The following is a 20,790-nucleotide window of genomic DNA, read 5'->3' as shown; positions in this document are numbered from 1 at the left end:
ATTGTATAATCATTTTTGATCTTCAAACACCACAAAACAGACTATATATTTCTAATCTAATAAATATACAATGAAATAGTAAAGAAACTTAAATAATTCTATTAGATATTTGTTATAATATGTATAGGTGAAAATCATAAAATGGAAATAATTGAAGTTCATATTTTCTTACTTTTATAGATGTATTTTACTTGGTCTTATTTTTTGTCTAGTATGAAAATAGTATAGTAGTTTACATGGAGAGAACATAACCAGGATAAAATAATAATTATATATGGTGAAGTGATGGAAAAATATGAAGAGAAAGAAGGAATGCATTCAAAATCAATCTATTGTAAGAGAATATGTGCCCTTCTATCAAAATAAATGTATGATTACTTCAAGGATTTATTTCATGAAATTTGTTATTGATCTAAAACTTCTTCGAAACACACAAATAACAAACAAAATAGAAGTATATAAAGAAAAATTGAAATGTACAAGTGAAAATTTCGTATGAAAAAATAAAACAGAAAAATATTTCAGAGAAAATAATAAAAAAAGCTTTAAAAAAGTAGAAAGAAATAACGATATTACCAATTTTAGCGGCTTATTGTCAGATTTTCTTTTCTGTTATTTTTCATTATTCCTTCTTTTCCTTTTTTGTTAATAAGGAGGAAGGGGTAATGACGGTTCGATCACCCTTTGTTTTCCTTTACTTCCTAATATAGTTCTTTTTTGTTTTTCCCTCTTTTTTCCCCTCCCATAGTCCCACTCATGTCCCTTCTTCGGTTCCCTTCAGTACCAGTAGAACAACATATCAAAAACTAATACCTCATTTTCCTCCTCCATTCTTTTCTTTAAATATGCCCTTGCTTTGCGTGGTTATTAAAGACAAGTATAAATATAAACATATTTTTTTAATAAGTTTAATCGAAAGAAAAGATAAACATGTATACGAATTTTACATATTGATGAAATAAAAGTGTAAATATTTACATAAAATAGAGCTAATATGAATTTCATTTTCATTATTAGAATTTTCTATAAAAAAAAAAAAAAGAACAAAACAGAAGTTTCAATAAATTTTTATTTTTATCTCTACATATATTTAATATGCATAAATACATGTATAGAGTAATTCGATTTCATTTAATAGATGGTAAAATATATTTTTTTCTAAAATATTTTTGTATTCAAATCAAAGAGAACGTGAAATGAATAGCTTAAAAGAATAAAAATAAATAAGAGAAAATGAATTGCCTTTTCGTTATATATTTCTTTTTCTTTCACTTTTTTTTCTTTCCATTCATGATTCTTTACCTCCCCTCCATTATTCATCCCCTAAATAAGTTTCTCATTCTAGCATAATGATACTACTTCTCTTGTATCCTCTCTTATTTTTTTATTTTGTTTCTTTTTCTTCCTTTTTCTACAGCTACTTTCTAGTACTTTTTTCCTTTCCTCTTTTCTACGGTTACTAAAAAAACACAGAAACTTTGGCCCCTCCTATTCTCCCCTTCTCTCTCTTCATGCCTTCAAAATCTTATTTTCTCCTAATTCTGAGAAAAACTCTCAAATTTGTTTCATATCAGTATGGAGGAAAAAATGTCTAATCGAACTCTTCTGAATTCTTGTTCTTTTCTATTCTACCAACATTTTAAAATAATTTTATCTTTTCACATAATTAGTACGGATTAAAAAAATCTTAAAAAATACTTCAAACTTATGATGTTATCATGTAAATTGTATATCATGACAAATCCAATATATAATCATGTTTATATTGCTCAGTTGTAGTAAACCAAATAGAAATACAGTGAGAATAATTAAAAAATATGAGAATACTTGTAAGAGAGTTTACTCTACTTCTTTTACGTTAATTATAGTATCTTGAAATTTATTTACACGCAATAAAATATGTTCTTTAACATGAAGAAAACAAAAAAAGTTAATCGTAATACTATATACCAAAAATCTTATTCTTCCCCATCTTCCCATGTGCATCATCATGCCTCTAGTTTCTCATTTTCTTCTGCAAATCCTGTCATGAATTGTATTCTTTAAAAGAAAGGACTGCATTATAATTAATTCAACAAACATCCTTTACTAACTCTTGTTCTGGTCTGCTTCTTCGATCCTTCTTCCACTAATGTTATGTATTGCATCTGTAATGTTTCTGGAAATTTTGATGGTATATGAAATTGTTTGTGAGAAAGAAGACAATGAAAGAGGCATAATTAAGAATTAAAATATTAATTAATGGGAAGAAGAGGAAGTACATGGTTTTTTGGCTTTCCTAGGGAAAGCAAACGGATAATTGAAAAAGGCAGATAGTCTTTTGGAACGGTGCTTTAATTTTTACTCAATAAGTGGGTACCGTTTCAACTAAACATTTGGTTAGATGGTTAATTAAAGAGGTAAATGGCTAAAATATGAGAAAAATCCAAAACAATGTGGGAAAAGATAAATGCATTTTCTAGCTTTTGAGATGTGCCACATTATCACGACCCAAAATTCAACTAGTCGTGACACCTAACCCAACCCGCTAGGTAAGTCAATTATCAACTATCCAATTCCAATGAAATTAATAAGGCAATTAATAATAATATATGAAACTAATACATTTCCCCAAGAACTGGTAATACAAATCATGAGCTCCTAAGAATAGAGTTTATAAAGCTGCTATGAAGTAAATACATCATCTGTTTGAAAAGTAAATAAACAGAATTTTATCAATCTAAGGCTACCATGAACAAGAGGCAGCTACAACCGGAACGCAGGTACATCTTCAGATCCAGCTCCCAACGAACACAGCAACATCAACAGCCAACATCTGCACGCAAGGTGTAGAAGCGTAGTATGAGTACAACTGACCCCATGTACTCAATAAGTAACAAACCTAACCTTAGGTTGCAAGTAGTAACGAGCTTGTACCAAGGTAAGAGTCCAGCTCCAATAATCAATAATAGTTCATAATAACATAAAGCAAGTAATAAAAGAGGTATCTCAGAAATAAAGTACTCGGTTCGGTCACAATTCCAGAAAAATAGGCATTTCTTTTCAAGTATCTCAGTGAAAACCCAAATCTTTTACCGAAAATGCCAAAATACGAGTAAGTTTGAAAACTGTAATTTTTCCCAAAAATCCTTTCAATGATAAGTAAGATATTTCATTTTTAGAAAGCATGAGGAAAGTACGTCTCTATGCCTACATGTCAAGATACAGGTAAAATCATAAATGTCCCCAAAACTGGGTAGAAGAAGAAAATGCACCTCTATGCATGTATCTCAGGTACGCATGTCAAATGCAATGCATCTCGATGATGAGCTCATGTACTCACACTCTTAGAGTACTCAATCTCACTGTCTCACATTCTCTCTCACTATGCTCAGCACACTCAATCACTCAGCGCTGTATAATACCTGTTGCGGCGTGCAGCCCAACCCATATATATATATATATAGTCGACTGTGCTCACTGGGGGTATGCAGACTGCGGAGGGGCTCCTTCAGCCCAAGCGCTAAATCGCTGTGGCGTGCAGCCCGATCCCATAAAATATAATCAATATATCGCTGCGGCGTGCAACCCGACCCCATAACTACTTTATCACATGGTGAAAACACGGATATCAACAAAGTAGGAACATTATACAATGCCATAGAAGCAACAGAGTCCCAATTCACATAGTTCACGCCCACACGCCCGTCACCTAGCATGTGCGTCACCTCAACACCAATCACACAACACATTTTATGGGGTTTCATACCCTCAGTACTAAGTTTAGAAGAATTACTTACCTCGAACGAGCCAATACCAATGCCGAGCAAGCCAAGGGATGCTCCAAAAATGCCATCTAGCGCGTAGCGACCTCCGAACTGCTCAAAACTAGCCAAAAGCAACTCAAATACATCAAATAAAGCCCAAGGAAATAATTCCAAATGAAAAAGGTCGAATCTTTAATCAAAAGCCCAAAATCGGCCAAAACATCCAACCTAGGCCTGCACCTCGGAACCCGACAAAACTCACAAAATCTGATAACCCACTCAATTATGAGTCCGACCATTCGTTTTATGAAACTTTAGGCTAAAACCACCAATTTCTCTTTAAAATTCATCAACCTATTGCCAAAAATGAAGATAGATTCGTGAAATAAGATTAAAAAATAAAATAAGTGTAGAATACTTACCCCAATCCTTGTGATGAAATTTGATCCAAAAATCGCCTCAATCCGAGTCCCACATCTCAAAATATGAAGAAAGAACCAAAACCTCGATTTATAGCTTCTGCGAGCATTTTCGCACCTGTGGCACATTAGCCGCTTCTGCAACATAACCTCCGCTTCTGCGGAATCAGCTGATAACTCGACCCTCGCACGTGCAGACAAAATATCCGCTTCTGCGACATCCCAGGTGCGAGCCACCATCCGTACCTGCAAAATACTTCGCTCCTGCGCTCCATCACTTCGCACCTGCGAAATACCTCTCTCCTGCGCTCCATCACTTCGCACCTGTGCATCCGCATATGCGCACAAATCTCCGCTTCTGCAGTCTTCCTCACCCAACACTCACCTTACCTCTGCGACACCTTTGTCGCTTCTGTGGCCATCGCACCTGTGCAAAACTAGCCGCAGGTGCGATCATACCAAAACCAGCAGCCTTCAGCAATGCACTATGCAACGAAAGTGATGCGAACCTCGTCCGAAACTCATCCGAGGCACTCGGGGCCCCGTCCGAATATACCAAAAAGTCCATTAACATAACACGGACCTACTCGAGGCCTCAAATCACGCATAACAACATCAAAACGATGAATTGCACCTCAAATCGAACTTAATAAACTTTAAACTTCTACAACCAATGCCGAAACCTATCAAATCACGTTCGATTGACCTTAAATTTTGCACACAAGTCCCAAATGACATAACGACGCTATTCCAATTCCCGAAAATCACAATCCAAATCCGGTATGAAAAAGTCCACACCTGGTTAAACTTTACAAAAATCCAACTTCCGTCATTTCAAGCCAAATTCCACTACGGGCCTCCAAATCACAATCCGGATGCGCTCCTAAGTCCAAAATCACCCAACGGACCTACCTGAACCATCAAAATTCCATTTCGGGTTCAAATTCATAAAAAGTCAAACTTGGTCAACTCTCCCAATTTAAAGCTTCAACCATGAAATCCATTCTTCCAATTCGATTCCGATTAACCTGAAAACCAAGACCGACGATTCACATAAGTCATAATACATCATACGAAGCTACTCATGCCCGTAAACTACCGAGCGAAGTGCAAATGCTCAAAATGACCGGTTGGGTCATTACATTCTCCCCCACTTAAACATATGTTTGTCATCGAACGTGTCCAGAGTTGTTCCCAAGGCCATCAAACCGCTGTGTAACCTTACCATGCACATACCCGGGGGTAATCTCACGTCACCCTATCCTATATAGGTCTGATAACTCAATATAACTGAGATTTCCTTCATTCAACCTAGCCCATAAGCCTTAGAATTCAATTTCCAACATCCTGAACTTTCTATAAGATCAGATTCTCGCATCAACACTCTGTATAAGTCTGAACAAGTTGTATCAAGCCATGTCCATAACCCAAGATGTAATCACATGATATACCGCATAACACAAATAGTCATATCAATGACTTCTAATCACAACTGCTATCCAAAACAACCCAATTCCGGTAATAAACCTCATGTCAAACCAAACCTCGTCCTAAAACCTTCGTACACTGCCGATGATGAAAGAAACACGCGGATATTCATAACCATTCATCAGACCAACAAGTCATGGAGCTCCCTCTACTTCAACAAGAACTATAGCTAATTCTTAAGCCGACTTCCTATATTATCCTTCTAAATATACCACAATCAAATTCGATAGCACCCATCCTAGATCCGACGACTTCATCTTATCAAATACCAACTACTCTACTGACACGCAACACCAATACTACCTAGAGCCATAAACCGTGCAATCCATGTACCAATAAGCAACAATCCAAATGTACTCAATCACGAAAATGACTCAAATAAGAGAACCATCCCGCAAGCTCAACAGGTACCACCACAACGCAATGCTAAGAACCCATCACACACCGTAGAACCATCACACGATTCTAACACAAGGTTCATACCTTAACATAACTCCGTTGCAATGCGTGACCCCATCCAAACGCTGGTACATATTATATACCTCGAGCCACCATGCTTAAAATCAATAACCACGGATAGGCAAATGAAACAATGCCACACAAAACCTAAAAGAATATAACTATTACGCAATCGATCATGCAATACCCAAATACTCATCTCGATCAAATTCCGCAATAAAGCCCAAATAGAACCGCACCAGGTGTGCTTATAGCCAACGAATCACAACTCCTCGTAGCATAGAAGAGTAACTCACAAATCCTTTCAGAACACAAATAAGCTCAACAATAACCAAATGGCACATCCCTCAACAATAGCAGGATGGGGCCAACCAATCCGGCTCGGTGTAGAATACATACCCTAATACCAATGGACCCCCAAATCAACTCCGGGCACCCACAAATAGATAAATAACCCTCCGAAAGTCCACAATAACTGAATCATAACACATACTATCATCTGGCTAGCTTCGGCCATGACTTCACAGTCCATAACCATGGAACAATCTTCCCTTGAGAACTCCCAGTCTCCAGATCCATAGAACACACGAATCACCATATCTGATCCCAACTCCACTGCCAGAATGTCTAACACATCTCTCATACACGATCATCCCACAAGGAATACTTCTAAAAAAATTTTGTGCCACATAGCAAAATTTGAATATCAACAGTCGATCAACCAGGAGAGTGTCGTAGTACCAGTGAAGTATCCATAAATCGAAGCACATTGTCGCTTCTGAAATATATACTCTCATCAAGCCATACCGATTAGTAATATCATTTACCTAGTCATCTGAAACCGTCCATGCTGCCTACAAATTTATGCCTTTCCCTTCCAAACTGACCAATGACCTTGCACATGCAAATCTCAATCCCACACAACACACCGCATCTACCATGCCATCATGTGAAGAGTACAAGAATCTCATAATCAACTCTGAGTCACAAGCAGAATACATACTCGTTCAGTCAGAAACCTTTCATTTGATCTCATCCAAGAGAAAATCACTATACACCACATGCTCCTCACGCCAGTAGAAATATACTCCTCGAACCGTGGTAGAAACCGTTGATAACTCTTCGAAGTCCATTAGCACATAACCAAGATATCTTAACCGAATCTCTCTAACTTAACCCAGCCACGCAGGTCGCCAAAACCCAAGAGCATTGCCACGAAACACCTGTAGAGACTAGCCACTCATAAGCCCAAAGAACCGATTATATCCATTATTGTGCTGATCCAACCTACTACCAAGTTGTCCTAACTCTCCGAGTTCTATCCAACTTGCCTTCAAATTGATAGTTCTCCTCACCATAATATCACGATCCTCAACCAAAACTCACCACACAAGAGACCCTAGTATAAAACCACAACACCCTAAGTCCCATAAGCCGCTGACTTCCCTCTTAAGCACCCCAAAGCACCACACCCGAGACACCCACTCTACAGTGACCTTATATGAACCTAAAACTATTTCTTTCACCTTCTTGATACTGAATTGCATAATCCACAATGATATAAAAGTGCCACATGTCTCGACACCATCCAATGCAAATATCAGATTCTAGACATATACCAATCCGAAATTCTCAATTGCTACATATAATTCTTGAATCCATTAGAACCATTCTCGAGAGTCATCCATTCTGCTCAAATCTCAATTGCACCACCCCAAATGGGCCAAATGACTGGTGCCCCATTGGCACGACGACACCCAAAGGAGTAACCCCATCTTAGCGCGACCAAGCAAATTCCTATTCCATGCAAACAACATCTTTCATGAATAACCACTCAATCATTCCATGATTCCCATATACCCATAGAGTGTATTACAACCCGTATCCAGAAATCCCCTTACTCGAGTCATCCTCAATCTCAACCCCTGCAGTCATAACTGATTCACCAGTATACCTCAAACCGAAACCAATACAACACATAATCATGCAATCAACTCGTCGATAGCAGACTCCCCCACTTGGCTCAATGCCATAGAACAAAACAGTCGATAATATTACGATACCCTTACTCTATTACTGCCAAAATCCCGCACTGAAATTCAACTAAATCCTTCGTAAGCTCATGTAACACAAACTTAATACCTCAAATCGTCTGCAAATCTCACATTCAACCTCGTGATAGTTAGGTCAACTGTTACAACCGGTCCAAACTCAAATCGCACAAATATACCCCGCTGTTAGAAAAGAAAGCCTCCATACAACATTATAAAAATCACACATCAGTAGATTACCTCGCAGGTTATAACCCACTTGCTTAGCCTCAAACTGATATCTCTTGATACTATTTCATAGCCACAACTACTAAGCAATCATTTAATCTTCTTGATTCTGAACTCAACAACAAGACATGAGAATCTACTTTACTCCACAACTAAACAACATGAGAGATACCTCAACACACCCATAACTCAATACTATACGCCAAATCAAGACAGAAATCAAACACCCAATAATCCTTGCTACATCTCAAGTAAACTCTTCTCGTCATATTCAAATCATCTTAACACATTCCGCAGGCACATCATACTCATCACAAAGCCATTATACCGCTCATCGAGCCATAAATTCCACTCATAGGAATACAACCGGACGTATAAATCCAAAAGCACGTGCTCACATAATCAAAATCTTCGTGCTCAAGCTAGAGAAAAAACCTGGCCTCCAGTCCTCCAGACTGGTCCATCATCAGCACACAGAAATCATATCTCGGACCCCGTTCATAGAATCACAAACCGACAATGCATATCTAATATCGAGTTCTCGTGTGCGCATGCAAATGCGTGGAAGAAATTCAAAAAGTTATGTCTCAAGCTGAATCAATTCCGCAAGATAAAGAAATAAAGATGGGAAGTATATATCCTAAATGCCCTGTAGCCTCTCGAAGATAGGTATGGATGTCATCATACCGATCCGCAAGACTCTACTAGACACTTGCTCATGACTTATAGAACCTATGCACCTAGAGCTCTGATACCAACTTATCACGACCCAATATTCAACTAGTCGTGATGGCACCTAACCCAACCCGCTAGGTAAGCCAATTATCAACTATCCAATTCCAATGAAATTAATAGGGTAATTAATAATTAAAAAAAAATTATGAAACTAATACATTTCCCCAAGAACTGGTAATACAAATCATGAGCTCCTAAGAATAGAGTTTATAAAGCTGCTATGAAGTAAATACATCATCTGTTTGAAAAGTAAATAAACAGAATTTTATCAATCTAAGGCTACCATGAACAAGAGGCAGCTACAACCGGAACACAGGTACATCTTCAGATCCAGCTCCCAACGAACACAGCAACATCAACAGCCAACATCTGCACGCAAGGTGTAGAAGCGTAGTATGAGTACAACTGACCCCATGTACTCAATAAGTAACAAACCTAACTTTAGGTTGCAAGTAGTAACGAGCTTGTACCAAGGTAAGAGTCCAGCTCCAATAATCAATAATAGTTCATAATAACATAAAGCAAGTAATGAAAGAGGTATCTCAAAAATAAAGTGCTCAGTTCGGTCACAGTTCCAGAAAAATAGACATTTCTTTTCAAGTATCTCAGTGAGAATCCAAATCTTTTACCGAAAATGCCAAAATACGAGTAAGTTTGAAAACTGTGATTTTTCCCAAAACTTCTTTCAATGATAAGTAAAACGTTTCATTTTTAGATAGCATGAGGAAAGTACGTCTCTATGCCTACATGTCAAGATACATGTAAAATCATAAATGTCCCCAAAACTGGGTAGCAGAAGGAAATGCACCTCTATGCATGTATGTTATGTGTGCATGTCAAATGCAATGCATCTCGATGATGAGCTCATGTACTCACACTCTTAGAGTACTCAATCTCACTGTCTCGCATTCTCTCTCACTATGCTCAAGGCTCAGCACACTCAATCACTCAGAACTATATAATACTTGCTGTGGCGTGCAGCCCGATCCACGTATATATAGTCGACTGCGCTCACTCGGGGTGTGCAGACTCCGGAAGGGCTCCTTCAGCCCAAGCGCCATATCGTTGCGGCGTGCAGCCCGATCCCATAAAATGTAATCAATATATCACTGCGACATGCAGCCCGACCCCATAAAATATAATCAATATAACATGCTATGGTGTGCAGCTCGATCCCAAAATATCTCTCACTCAGGCCCTCGGCCTCACTCAGTCATCAATCTCTCCAGTCTCACTCACGGGCTCACAATATCATGAAACTAGCTCGACAACAGTGATATGATGTATCAATAAATAATAACTGAGACTGAGATATGGTATGAATGCATGGATATGACTGAATACAAAATATTAATAAAATCAGTGAGATGACAGTAAGAAACGACCACTATGGGTCCAAATAGTGTCGTCATAATGCCTAAACATGATATCTAGCATGATTGACAGCTTAACTACTTTATCACATGGTGGAAATATAGATATCAACAAAGTAGGACCATTATACAGTGCCATAGAAGCAATAGAGTCCCAATTCACATGGTGCACGCCCACACGCCTGTCACCTAGCATGTGCGTCACCTCAACACCAATCACATGACACGTATTACGGGGTTTTATACCCTCAGTACTAAGTTTAAAAGAGTTACTTACCTCGAACGAGCCAATACCAATGTCGAACAAGCCAAGAGATGCTCCAAAAATGCCATCTAGCATGTAGCGACCTCCGAAAGGCTCAAAACTAGCCAAAAGCAACTCAAATACATCAAATAAAGCCCAAGAAAATAATTCCAAATGAAAAAGGTCGAATCTTTAATCAAAAGCCCAAAATCGGTCAAAACGTCCAACTCGGGATCGCACCTTAGAACCCGATAAAACTCACAAAATCCGATAACCCACTCAATTATGAGTCCAACCATACTAGTTTCACTCAAATACGACTCCAAATCGATGTTCAAAACGCAAAAATTCGTTTTATGAAACTTTAGGCTAAAACCTCCAATTTCTCTTTAAAATTCATCAACCCATTGCCAAAAATGAAGATAGATTTGTGGAATAAGATCAAAACCAAGTGTAGAATACTTACCCCAATTATTGTGATGAAATTTGCTCCAAAAATTGCCTCAATCCGAGTCCCACATCTCAAAATATGAAGAAAGAACCAAAACTTTGATTTATAGCTTCTTCAGCATTTTCGCACCTGCGACACATTAGCCGCTTTTGCGGTATCGCTTCTGCGACATAACCTCCTCTTCCGCATAATCAGCTGACAACTCGACCCTCGCACCTGCGGATAAAATATCCGCTTCTGCGACATCGCAGGTGCGAGCCACCATTCACACCTACGAAATACCTCGCTCCTGCGCTCTATCACTTCGCACCAGCGCATTCGCATATGCGCACAAATCTCCGATTCTGCGGTATTCCTCACCCAATACTCATCTTGCCTCTGCGATGCCTTTGTCACTTCTATGGCCATCGGACTTGCGCAAAACCAGCTGCAGGTGCGATCACACCAGAACCAGCAGCCTTCAGCAATGCACTATGCAACAAAAGTGATTCGAACCTCGTCCGAAACTCATCCGAGCCACTCGAGCCCCGTCCGGATATACCAGTAAGTCCAATAACATAACACGGACCTACTCGAGGTCTCAAATCACACATAACAATATCAAAATGACGAATCACACCTCAAATCGAACTTAATGAACTTTGAACTTCAAACTTCCACAACCGATGCCGAAACCTATCAAATCACGTTCGATTGACCTCAAATTTTGCACACAAGTCCCAAATGAAATAACAACGCTATTCCAATTCCCGAAAATCATAATCCGAATCCGGTATCAAAAAGTTCACTCCCGGTCAAACTTTTCAAAAATTCAACTTCCGTCATTTCAAGCCAAATTTCACTACGGACCTCCAAATCACAATCCGGACGCGCTCCTAAGTCCAAAATCACCCAACGGACCAACCGGAAACATCAAAACTCTGTCCGGGTTCAAAATCACAAAAAGTCAAACTTGGTCAACTCTCCCAATTTAAAGCTTAAACCATGAAATACATTCTTTCAATTCGATTCCGAATAATCTGAAAACCAAGACCGACGATTCACATAAGTCATAATACATCATACGAAGCTACTCATGCCCGTAAACTACCGAGCGAAGTGCAAATGCTTAAAACGACCGGTTGAGTCGTTACAATTATATAGATATAGATAAATAATTGTTGCTTAATTTCTAAACATTTAAATTTAATTTCATAAACTAAATTAATATAACTCCCAATTTGAACTAGGGGTGGGCATAAAATCCGAAAAATCGAATTCCGAACCAAACCGAATTAATTTGGTATTTCGATTTCGGTTTTTTCGGTATTTCGATTTATTTCGGTACAAAAAATTTGGTATTTCGGTAATTCGGTTCGGTATACGGTATTGGATTTTTGATATTTCGGTATTTCGGTATACCGAAATACCGAAATAGTTTAGTCCAAGCCCAATTTTGTTTTAAATTTTTAGCCCAATAACCTTAAGCCCACACCCCAAATTCCAAAGAGGAATCGACATGGGTGAGCACTTTTTAAAAATTATTTAAAAAAATAATAATATTCTTTATTTATTACATAAATAAAAGATTTATTTTACACTAATGGCATATTATAAAGATTAAGCAAATAATTAATGACCAGACAAGATGCATAAATCATGGGATATTCTCTATCATCTTAAAGAACTTTTGGCATACTTCCTTGATCCGGCAATATCCAACAGCATCCTATGGTGTTTCATGCGTTCCATTATTCTGTAGGATTTTGATGGTTTATGTTAGATATATTATACGTATATATCTATCACTATATGGAACATACCTGTTTATATATGTACATTATGTCATTTATATATGTTGTATATAATAGTACTATATTATACAAATTAAAATTCATACAACTATATAACATAGTCCAAACAAATAGTAATATTTATACGATAAATATGCCACAAACTGAATTATAACATATAATACACTCCAGAATTTTTATATCAATATTTTGGCGGAATTCTGAATATATAATATTTATACCGATATTTTTCTGTAAATATTTATTTCTAAGTATGTATGTATCTTATACCATTTATATAATTAAATATGCAACATACTATCATTATTCCATAAATATAAAATGAAATTATTTCATTATTATACCTTTTATAATATTAAATGTTGCTAATTAAATTTGTAATATACCAAAAACTACGTTTGGTGGAAGTCATTCATGCGAGAAATTAGGAATAGATTGTGGAGAATTGGTTGATCCATGGCAGAAGAAATAAACAAGATATTTTAGTTGTTTGCTTTCCTATTAGTTAATGGAGTGAGGGAGATAGTGAAAGTTTGATTTAAACCGAACCGTACCGAAATATTTTGGTACGGTATTTGGTATACACAATTGATAAACCGAATACCGAAATACCGAACCAAAATTCTTAAATACCGAACCGAAATACCGAATGCCCACCCCTAATTTGAACTCTAAAGTTCCTTGAATCGCCTCGCATTTGAGTAATTTCAATTCAATTTTGAGTAATTTTCCATGTTCCATCTTTCTTGCTCGAGTTTATTGGCTTTTGAATTCTTGCGTGCTGCATTTATTACTCTTTCTCATCTATAAGTGTATCCACACTCTTCCACTTGACAAAACCATACATATCTTTGTTTCCAGTTCGAGAGAATTGAAAGAATGGCTTCCAACTATGCTCAACTTGACGTGCCTCATGCAATTTGCGTACCAGCTCCTACCCAAGGTCACATCAATCCTATGTTAAAGTTAGCCAAATTCCTCCATTTTAGAGGCTTTCATATAACTTTTGTCAACACTGAATACAACCATAGGCGTCTCCTTAAGTCTCGAGGCCCTGATTCCCTCAAAGGGTTACATTCCTTTCGTTTCGAGACCATCCCCGACGGCCTGCCACCGTCTGATGCTGATTCAACCCAAGATATTGCTTCCCTATCTAAATCCCTTACCACTACTGGTTTAGTTCCTTTCAAAGAGTTACTTGCCAAGCTCAATCATACTTCTTCATCCAACGTGCCACCCGCTTCGTGTATCATTTCCGATGGTGTTATGAGCTTCACTCTAGCTGCTGCTCAAGATTTGGGCATCCCTCTAGTTTTCTTTTGGACCCTATGTGCTTGTGGTTTATTAGGTTACATGCATTACTGCAATCTTATTGAAAAAGATTACACTCCCCTTAAAGGTATGCATGTTATAAAATGGTCAGTTTCAATTGCATTATTGTTTTTAAAATGGTCTGATAAGTTAAAATTATTTTTTCTTGTAGATGAAAGTTATTTGACAAATGGGTACTTGGAGAAGACTTTGGATTGGATACCAGGAATGAAGGACATACGTTTGAGGGATCTTCCAAGTTTTATTAGAACTGCAAATCCAGATGATTACATGATTAAATTTCTAATCCAAGAAACAGAGAGATCCAAAAATGCGTCTGCTATAGTTGTCAATACATTTGAGCCATTAGAGAAGGAAGTTCTTGAATCACTTCAAACACTTCTTCCTCCGGTGTATGCCATTGGACCATTGCATTTGATTTTGAAACATGTTGACGACAATAATTTGGAGGAGTTAGAATTAAATCTTTGGAAAGAAGATGAAAAGTGTCTTGAATGGTTAGATTCCAAGAAATTGAATTCTGTTGTTTATGTGAATTTCGGAAGCATCGCTGTAGTAACTTCGAACCAACTTATCGAATTTGCTTGGGGACTTGCCAATAGCCGGATGGAATTTTTGTGGATCATAAGGCCTGATATTGTATTAGGAGAACAAGCAATTCTTCCACCTGAATTTGTGGAAGAAACTAAAGACAGAGCGATGCTAGCAAGTTGGTGTCCACAAGAACAAGTCCTTAGCCACCCTGCAATAGGAGGTTTCTTGACTCACGGTGAATGGAATTCGATTCTTGAAAGTATTAGTTGTGGGGTGCCAATGATTTGTTGGCCGTTCTTCGCAGAGCAGCCGACTAACTGTTGGTTTTGTTGCACCAAATTGGGAATCGGAATGGAGATCGACAGTAATGTGAAGAGGGACGAAGTTGCAAGTCTCGTGAGAGAGTTGATGGCCGGAGATAAAGGCAAAGAGATGAAGAAAAAAGCTTTGGAATGGAAGAAATTGGCTGAAGAAGCTGCTAAAAAACCAACAGGATCTTCTTATGTGAACATAGATAAAATTATCAACGAAATTTCCCTCAAACATTAGGCGTTAATTATCAATAGGTTATTGGTTTTATCTTTTCCTGTGTTGAAATATCGTCACATCTTTTAATCCACGTATCCCATCTTTCCTAGTATTGCAACTTGGTATGATGTAATAATGATAAATAAAAATATCGTTTGCTACCTCAAGGTCTCTCTTGTCCCCAAAAGAGTTTATGCCGCCCAAATTTCCCCACGTGACAAAAATAAAGTCTCATAATTACCTTCCTAAATTTGTTATTGGCATTTGACGGTGAGATATGCAAGAGGCAAACATTTATATTTATAGAGGATTATTAAAAGGGCAATAGGTAAGATATTTAGTCAATTGTAAGCTAATAAAAGATCACATGGCATTATAACAATACTCTCAAATAACAAGTAATGCAATAACTATAAAGAAAGAATAAAATGAGAAAATAAAATAATAAAAATGTAAAAGGATAAAACTTAGCTTATTTGAACTTGAGAGAATTTTGTTTAAATCAACATGATAATATGCTCGAATAAGATATATTACAATCTGACACGTTTAGTATTCTTTAATATTGACCGCAAAACGAAAGTAAATGCAAGTACTAATATCTAATGGTTGGATTGTTAAAGATATAGAAGAAGAAAATAAGTTTATATACTATGAAATTTGAGAAATAATTGTATATCCTAATTCTTAATTAATATCTAATGATTATCTAATATTTTTATCTGAAAGGTTTAAATATTTAAGATAATTTGTATCTAATCTAATTAACTCAAATCATAATTTGACATGGTTTGTTTTCGTGCAACTAATACTATTAATAATAAATAAAAATATCTTTTGCTATCTCAAGGTCTCTCTTGGTCCCCACAATATTTTATGCCACGCAAATTTCCCCACATGACATAAATAGAGTCCCATAATTACCTCCCCAAAATTTGTTATTGTCATTTGTGGTGAGATATGCAAGAGGTGAAAAATTTATCCGTACCAATAGATGCATGATAGTTTGCACATATACCTTTTCATTAAAGTACGTTTTATTAGTGCATATTTACACCTCATCAAATTATTTAATGTTGATAAGTTAATCCGTTTTGGTGTAAAAATAACTTACACAAGAAATGATAATAAAGAACTTAAACTGTGTTCTTAACAGCCACTCGTACTACTCTAGACTTATCCTTCGTTCATCCTTTTTATCGAATTAGACTTGCAAAGCTACAAAACAAAATTGCAGAAAATATCCGAATTAAGAAGCACGAGATACTGTACAAGGGATAAATCAGCAGTCCAAATCATTAAAAGTAACTAAAACATAATATAGAAATTTACTACTACTAATTTCTTTCAAATATGAGATGCTTTCTCTGTTTTTGATGTCGACTTCGATTAATTGTGAATAATGACGAATTTTGTGGTCCAGACCTGCCCAATTGTTCAAACTCCAATATACCGGTCGTTTTGAGTTCTAGCGTGCCATTCAGCGGTTTGAGACCCTGAGCAGCTTCACTTCAGATATTATGACTTGTACGCGTGGTCGGAATTTTATTTCGGGAAGTTTGGAGTTGATTTGGAAAGAAAAATTCCAATTTCAAAAGCTTTAAGTTGGAGGAATTGACTATAGGGTGATTTTTGAGTAAATGACCTCGAAATCGGGATTTGAAAGTTCCAACATGTTCGTATAATAATTTTGGACTTGGACGTATGTCCGGATCTGTTTTTGGATGATCCAGGAACGTTTCGGCACCTATTGTGGAAGTTGGCATTTTGGAAGGATTTCATAAATTTGGGTTGGAGTGTATTTCAATGCTATCAATGTCCGTTGGAATTTCTGAGTCTCGGAATAGCTCCGTATGGTGATTCTGGTATTGGGAGCGCGTCCGGATGTGGATTTGGACGCCCGCAGGTCATTTCGGGGTCATTTGGCGAAAGTTGGAACTTTGAAGGTTTTTTTGAGAAGTTTGACCTGAAGTGGACTTTTTGATATCGGGGTCGGATTCTGATTCCGGAAGATGAAGTAGGTCCGTAATGTCAATTATGACTTGTGCGTAAAATTTGGTGTCAATCCGAGTAGTCTAAGTACGTTTCGGCGCATTTTGAGTGAATAGAAGAACTTAAAATTCATAAGTTTGATTCAATTGGTTTTGGGGTGCGATTATTAGTTTTAATGTTGTTTCGGGCGTTCCGAGAGTTCAAGCGAGTCCGCTATATGATTCTAAACTTGTTGGTATATTCAGACGGAGCTCTGGGGCCCCCGAGTGTCAATAGAACGAGGCTCGGACCAAGTCGGAAGCTTGAAGTAACAGTTGAAGCTCCCAGATCTGTCATAATCGCACCTGCGCTTGGCCAACCGCAGGTGCGAGCCACGAGACGCATAAGCGAGAAATGGAGGGCAGCCCAGAATCCGCAGATGCGAAAGATTGGGCGCACCTACGTGAGTGCAGGTACGAGAGACATGGTCGCAGGTGCGGCTAGGCTCGCAGAAGCGGCCCTCCTTGTCCGCAGATGCAGAGCCCGACCAAGTGAGGGAAAGGCACACCTGCGAGGCATTTGCCGCATGTGGGGGACCGCAGATGCGGCCCAAAGCACCGCAGGTGCGAAAGTCGCTAGGTAGTGAGGGTTCATTTAATATTTCATTCACTCTTAGGCGATTTGAGAGCTTTCAAGGAGGGGATTTCGATTTAGCTTTGTGAGGTAAGTAATTTCTACTTAATGTGAGTTTAATACATAGATTACGGGTTGATTTTAACATGAAAATTGGTAGAAATTATGGGATAGAATACCTAGAAATTGGTATTTTTTGGATTTTGACCACGAATTTGGACATGGAATTGAAAATAAATTATATAGTTGAGTTCGTGAGGTTATTAGTAATATTTATCTTCGAATATTTTCGGAATCCGGGCATGTGGGCCCGAGGGTTGCTTAATTGATTTTTTGAGCGGAGTTGAAAATTAATTAATTATGAGTATTAAAGTATATTTTTATTGGGTTGCATCTTAATTAACTAGTTTGGAGCGACGGGCACCGGTTTGAGGTGTTAGAGAGGCTTTGGAGCCGGTTATGGAGTTTCGGAGCGAGGTAAGTCTCCTGTCTAACTCTATGAGGGGAAAACTACTCCCTAGGTGTTGTAATTGATATTTGCTACTTGTTGCGTGGGCTATGTACGCACGAGGTGACGAGAGTCCGTACGTAGCTATATTCATGTTATTTGTCCGGGTAGACTCAGGTTCATGCCATGCTATAACTGTACTATTTGAGTTGTCTCTTGCCTATTAGGTTCCTTATTACATGCTAAAATTTGAGACTAGACTTGTGTGGAGCGGCATACTTGTTATTGTAGATATCAGATGAACTTTATCACTTGCCATAGAATAATTGTACTCCTCTTACGAATTTCCTCCGCGTTACGCATTCTCATCGAAAGACTTTCCCCAAAGCTTTCCTAAAACTCACCTGTCCCTTCGTGAGTGGGGAAAAGGACCCGTAAAAGTTTTCTTATTCTAATGGGAGCGGGCCGTTCACCTCGGCAGGATAGATACATCTATGGTTCGTGTCGTTCGACCCTCGGCAGTGCGCACACTTTATGAGATCGGGTCGTTCGCCTCGGCAGGATTATGTACCACACTCTCATGGGAGCGGGTCGTTCGCCTCGGTAATATATATATAATAGATGTATCTATGGTTATATACCAGATTATGATGGGATCGGGCCGTACGCCTCGATATTTCTGTAAAAATCCTTCTAGGGAATCGTGCGTATTAATTGTACAAAGGGCCAGTGTATCTGGGAGTTTTCCTGATTTGAATTATGGCGACCCATCTGGTGAGGTCCATTATACATATATATATATATATATATATATATATATATATATATATATATATGTGTGTGTGTGTGTGTGCGCGTGTGTGTGTGTGTGTGTGTGTGTGGAGGTGACTGCTAATTGAGAGTTGAGTTTATTGTTGAGAGGAAGATTGTACCACATATTTATATTTATTTAATTCGCGCATTTATTCTGCCCCGTATCTGTTTTACTTCTTACTGTATTTTCCTTATTGGACCACTAGTAAGCGTCGATGTCGACCCCTCATCACTACTTCTCTGGGGTTATGCTAGATACTTACTGGGTACACGTTGCTTACGTACTCATACTACACTTGCTGCACATTTTTGTGCAAGTACATATATGTCTAGAGGCCATGTGAGAGCAGAGGCGTGTATACATGCGGGGACCTAGGTGAGCTACATTCCATTTGTCGACCCGCTGCCAGCAGAGTCTCCTTCAGAGTATTTACATTTTTTCTGTCCAATTTGTATTTCGGACAGCTGCTGTATTTTATTTTATATTCCTAGTTAATACTCATACACTTGTGACACCAAGTTTTGGGATGATTATGGGTTGTTCTGTATTGAATTTGTTAAAAGTATTATTATTTACTCTGTAAATTCCCATTCTTACTATTTAAATTAAAGGAAAAAAAATATGATTTCAAAAATAATAAAATAAGAACTCAATTAAGTAATTATTGTTGGCTTGCCTGACAGTAGTGTCCGGAACCATCACGACCTGTATGGATTTTGGGTCATGACATATATGATGATTTACTCATCATAACAGGTGAACTTATTTGTGACTTCATGCTTCACGAAAATAAGAAAAATTAAAAAGTAATGAGCAAAATATAATGTAAAAGAAGTAACCAAAAATATATATATATTTAGTAATCGTTTCCCAAGTTCTGAGAAGTACATCGCTTCATATATCGTAGCAAAAATTAAAATACAAGAGTGAAGGGGCTTTTACAATGCGTGAATGGATAAAAGAATAAGAGCTTTAAATTAGGAGAGTTGTTGAGTTAGTCTGATTTCTTAATGTTGGATATTCGTTGATCGTGATCTTGATCTTTATTTATAAAATAAAATGTTGCATGTGGTTTGGAAGTGGGCAAAACTACGCCCCTAGATCGTGACACGTAATAACCATTGTCATTTTACTTGGCTAAGAGGCAATGATAAAGTGTCCGTATCGTGCCTGCTCTATAATATTTCCAGAAATCTAGTCTCTAATATAGATCATATATTTGTCAATAATGCTAGCATATCCCAAAAATAGACATATATCTATCAGAGGTGGATCCAGAATTTAGAGGCTCCGAGTGTCACAATTTTTGAACATAGTCATATTACAATTTATATTATTTAAATAAAGTATGAATTTAATCGGTTTGATTTTGGATTCGGGTTATTCGTCTTTAAGGTTAATATAGACAAATAGATCGAGCAAAAAAATATGTAATGATTATAATAACTTGAAAAAAGTATAAGATTCAACTGGAGTATGCATTTTGTACAAGAAAAAGGCTCGTTATCAATTTATATTTGGATATTCAATGCAAGAACTTATA

At 37.5% G+C, this 20,790-nt stretch overlaps 1 protein-coding gene across 1 annotated transcript; it reads left to right on the top strand.

Moving 5' to 3' along the window:
* Positions 1-13,716: 13,716 nt before the first annotated feature.
* Positions 13,717-15,542, top strand: LOC104089524 (7-deoxyloganetin glucosyltransferase-like). Its single transcript, XM_009594448.4, has 2 exons — positions 13,717-14,386; positions 14,471-15,542. The coding sequence occupies exons 1-2, from the start codon at positions 13,867-13,869 to the stop codon at positions 15,400-15,402; spliced, it is 1,452 nt and encodes a 483-aa protein (XP_009592743.1). The 5' UTR covers positions 13,717-13,866; the 3' UTR covers positions 15,403-15,542.
* The last annotated feature ends 5,248 nt before the right edge of the window (positions 15,543-20,790 follow it).

Source organism: Nicotiana tomentosiformis, chromosome 4, assembly GCF_000390325.3.
Source record: "Nicotiana tomentosiformis chromosome 4, ASM39032v3, whole genome shotgun sequence".
In the NCBI taxonomy this organism is placed as follows: domain Eukaryota; kingdom Viridiplantae; phylum Streptophyta; class Magnoliopsida; order Solanales; family Solanaceae; genus Nicotiana; species Nicotiana tomentosiformis.
The sequence above is the reverse complement of the archived record's forward strand: the minus strand, read 5'-3'. Positions and strand labels throughout refer to the sequence as shown.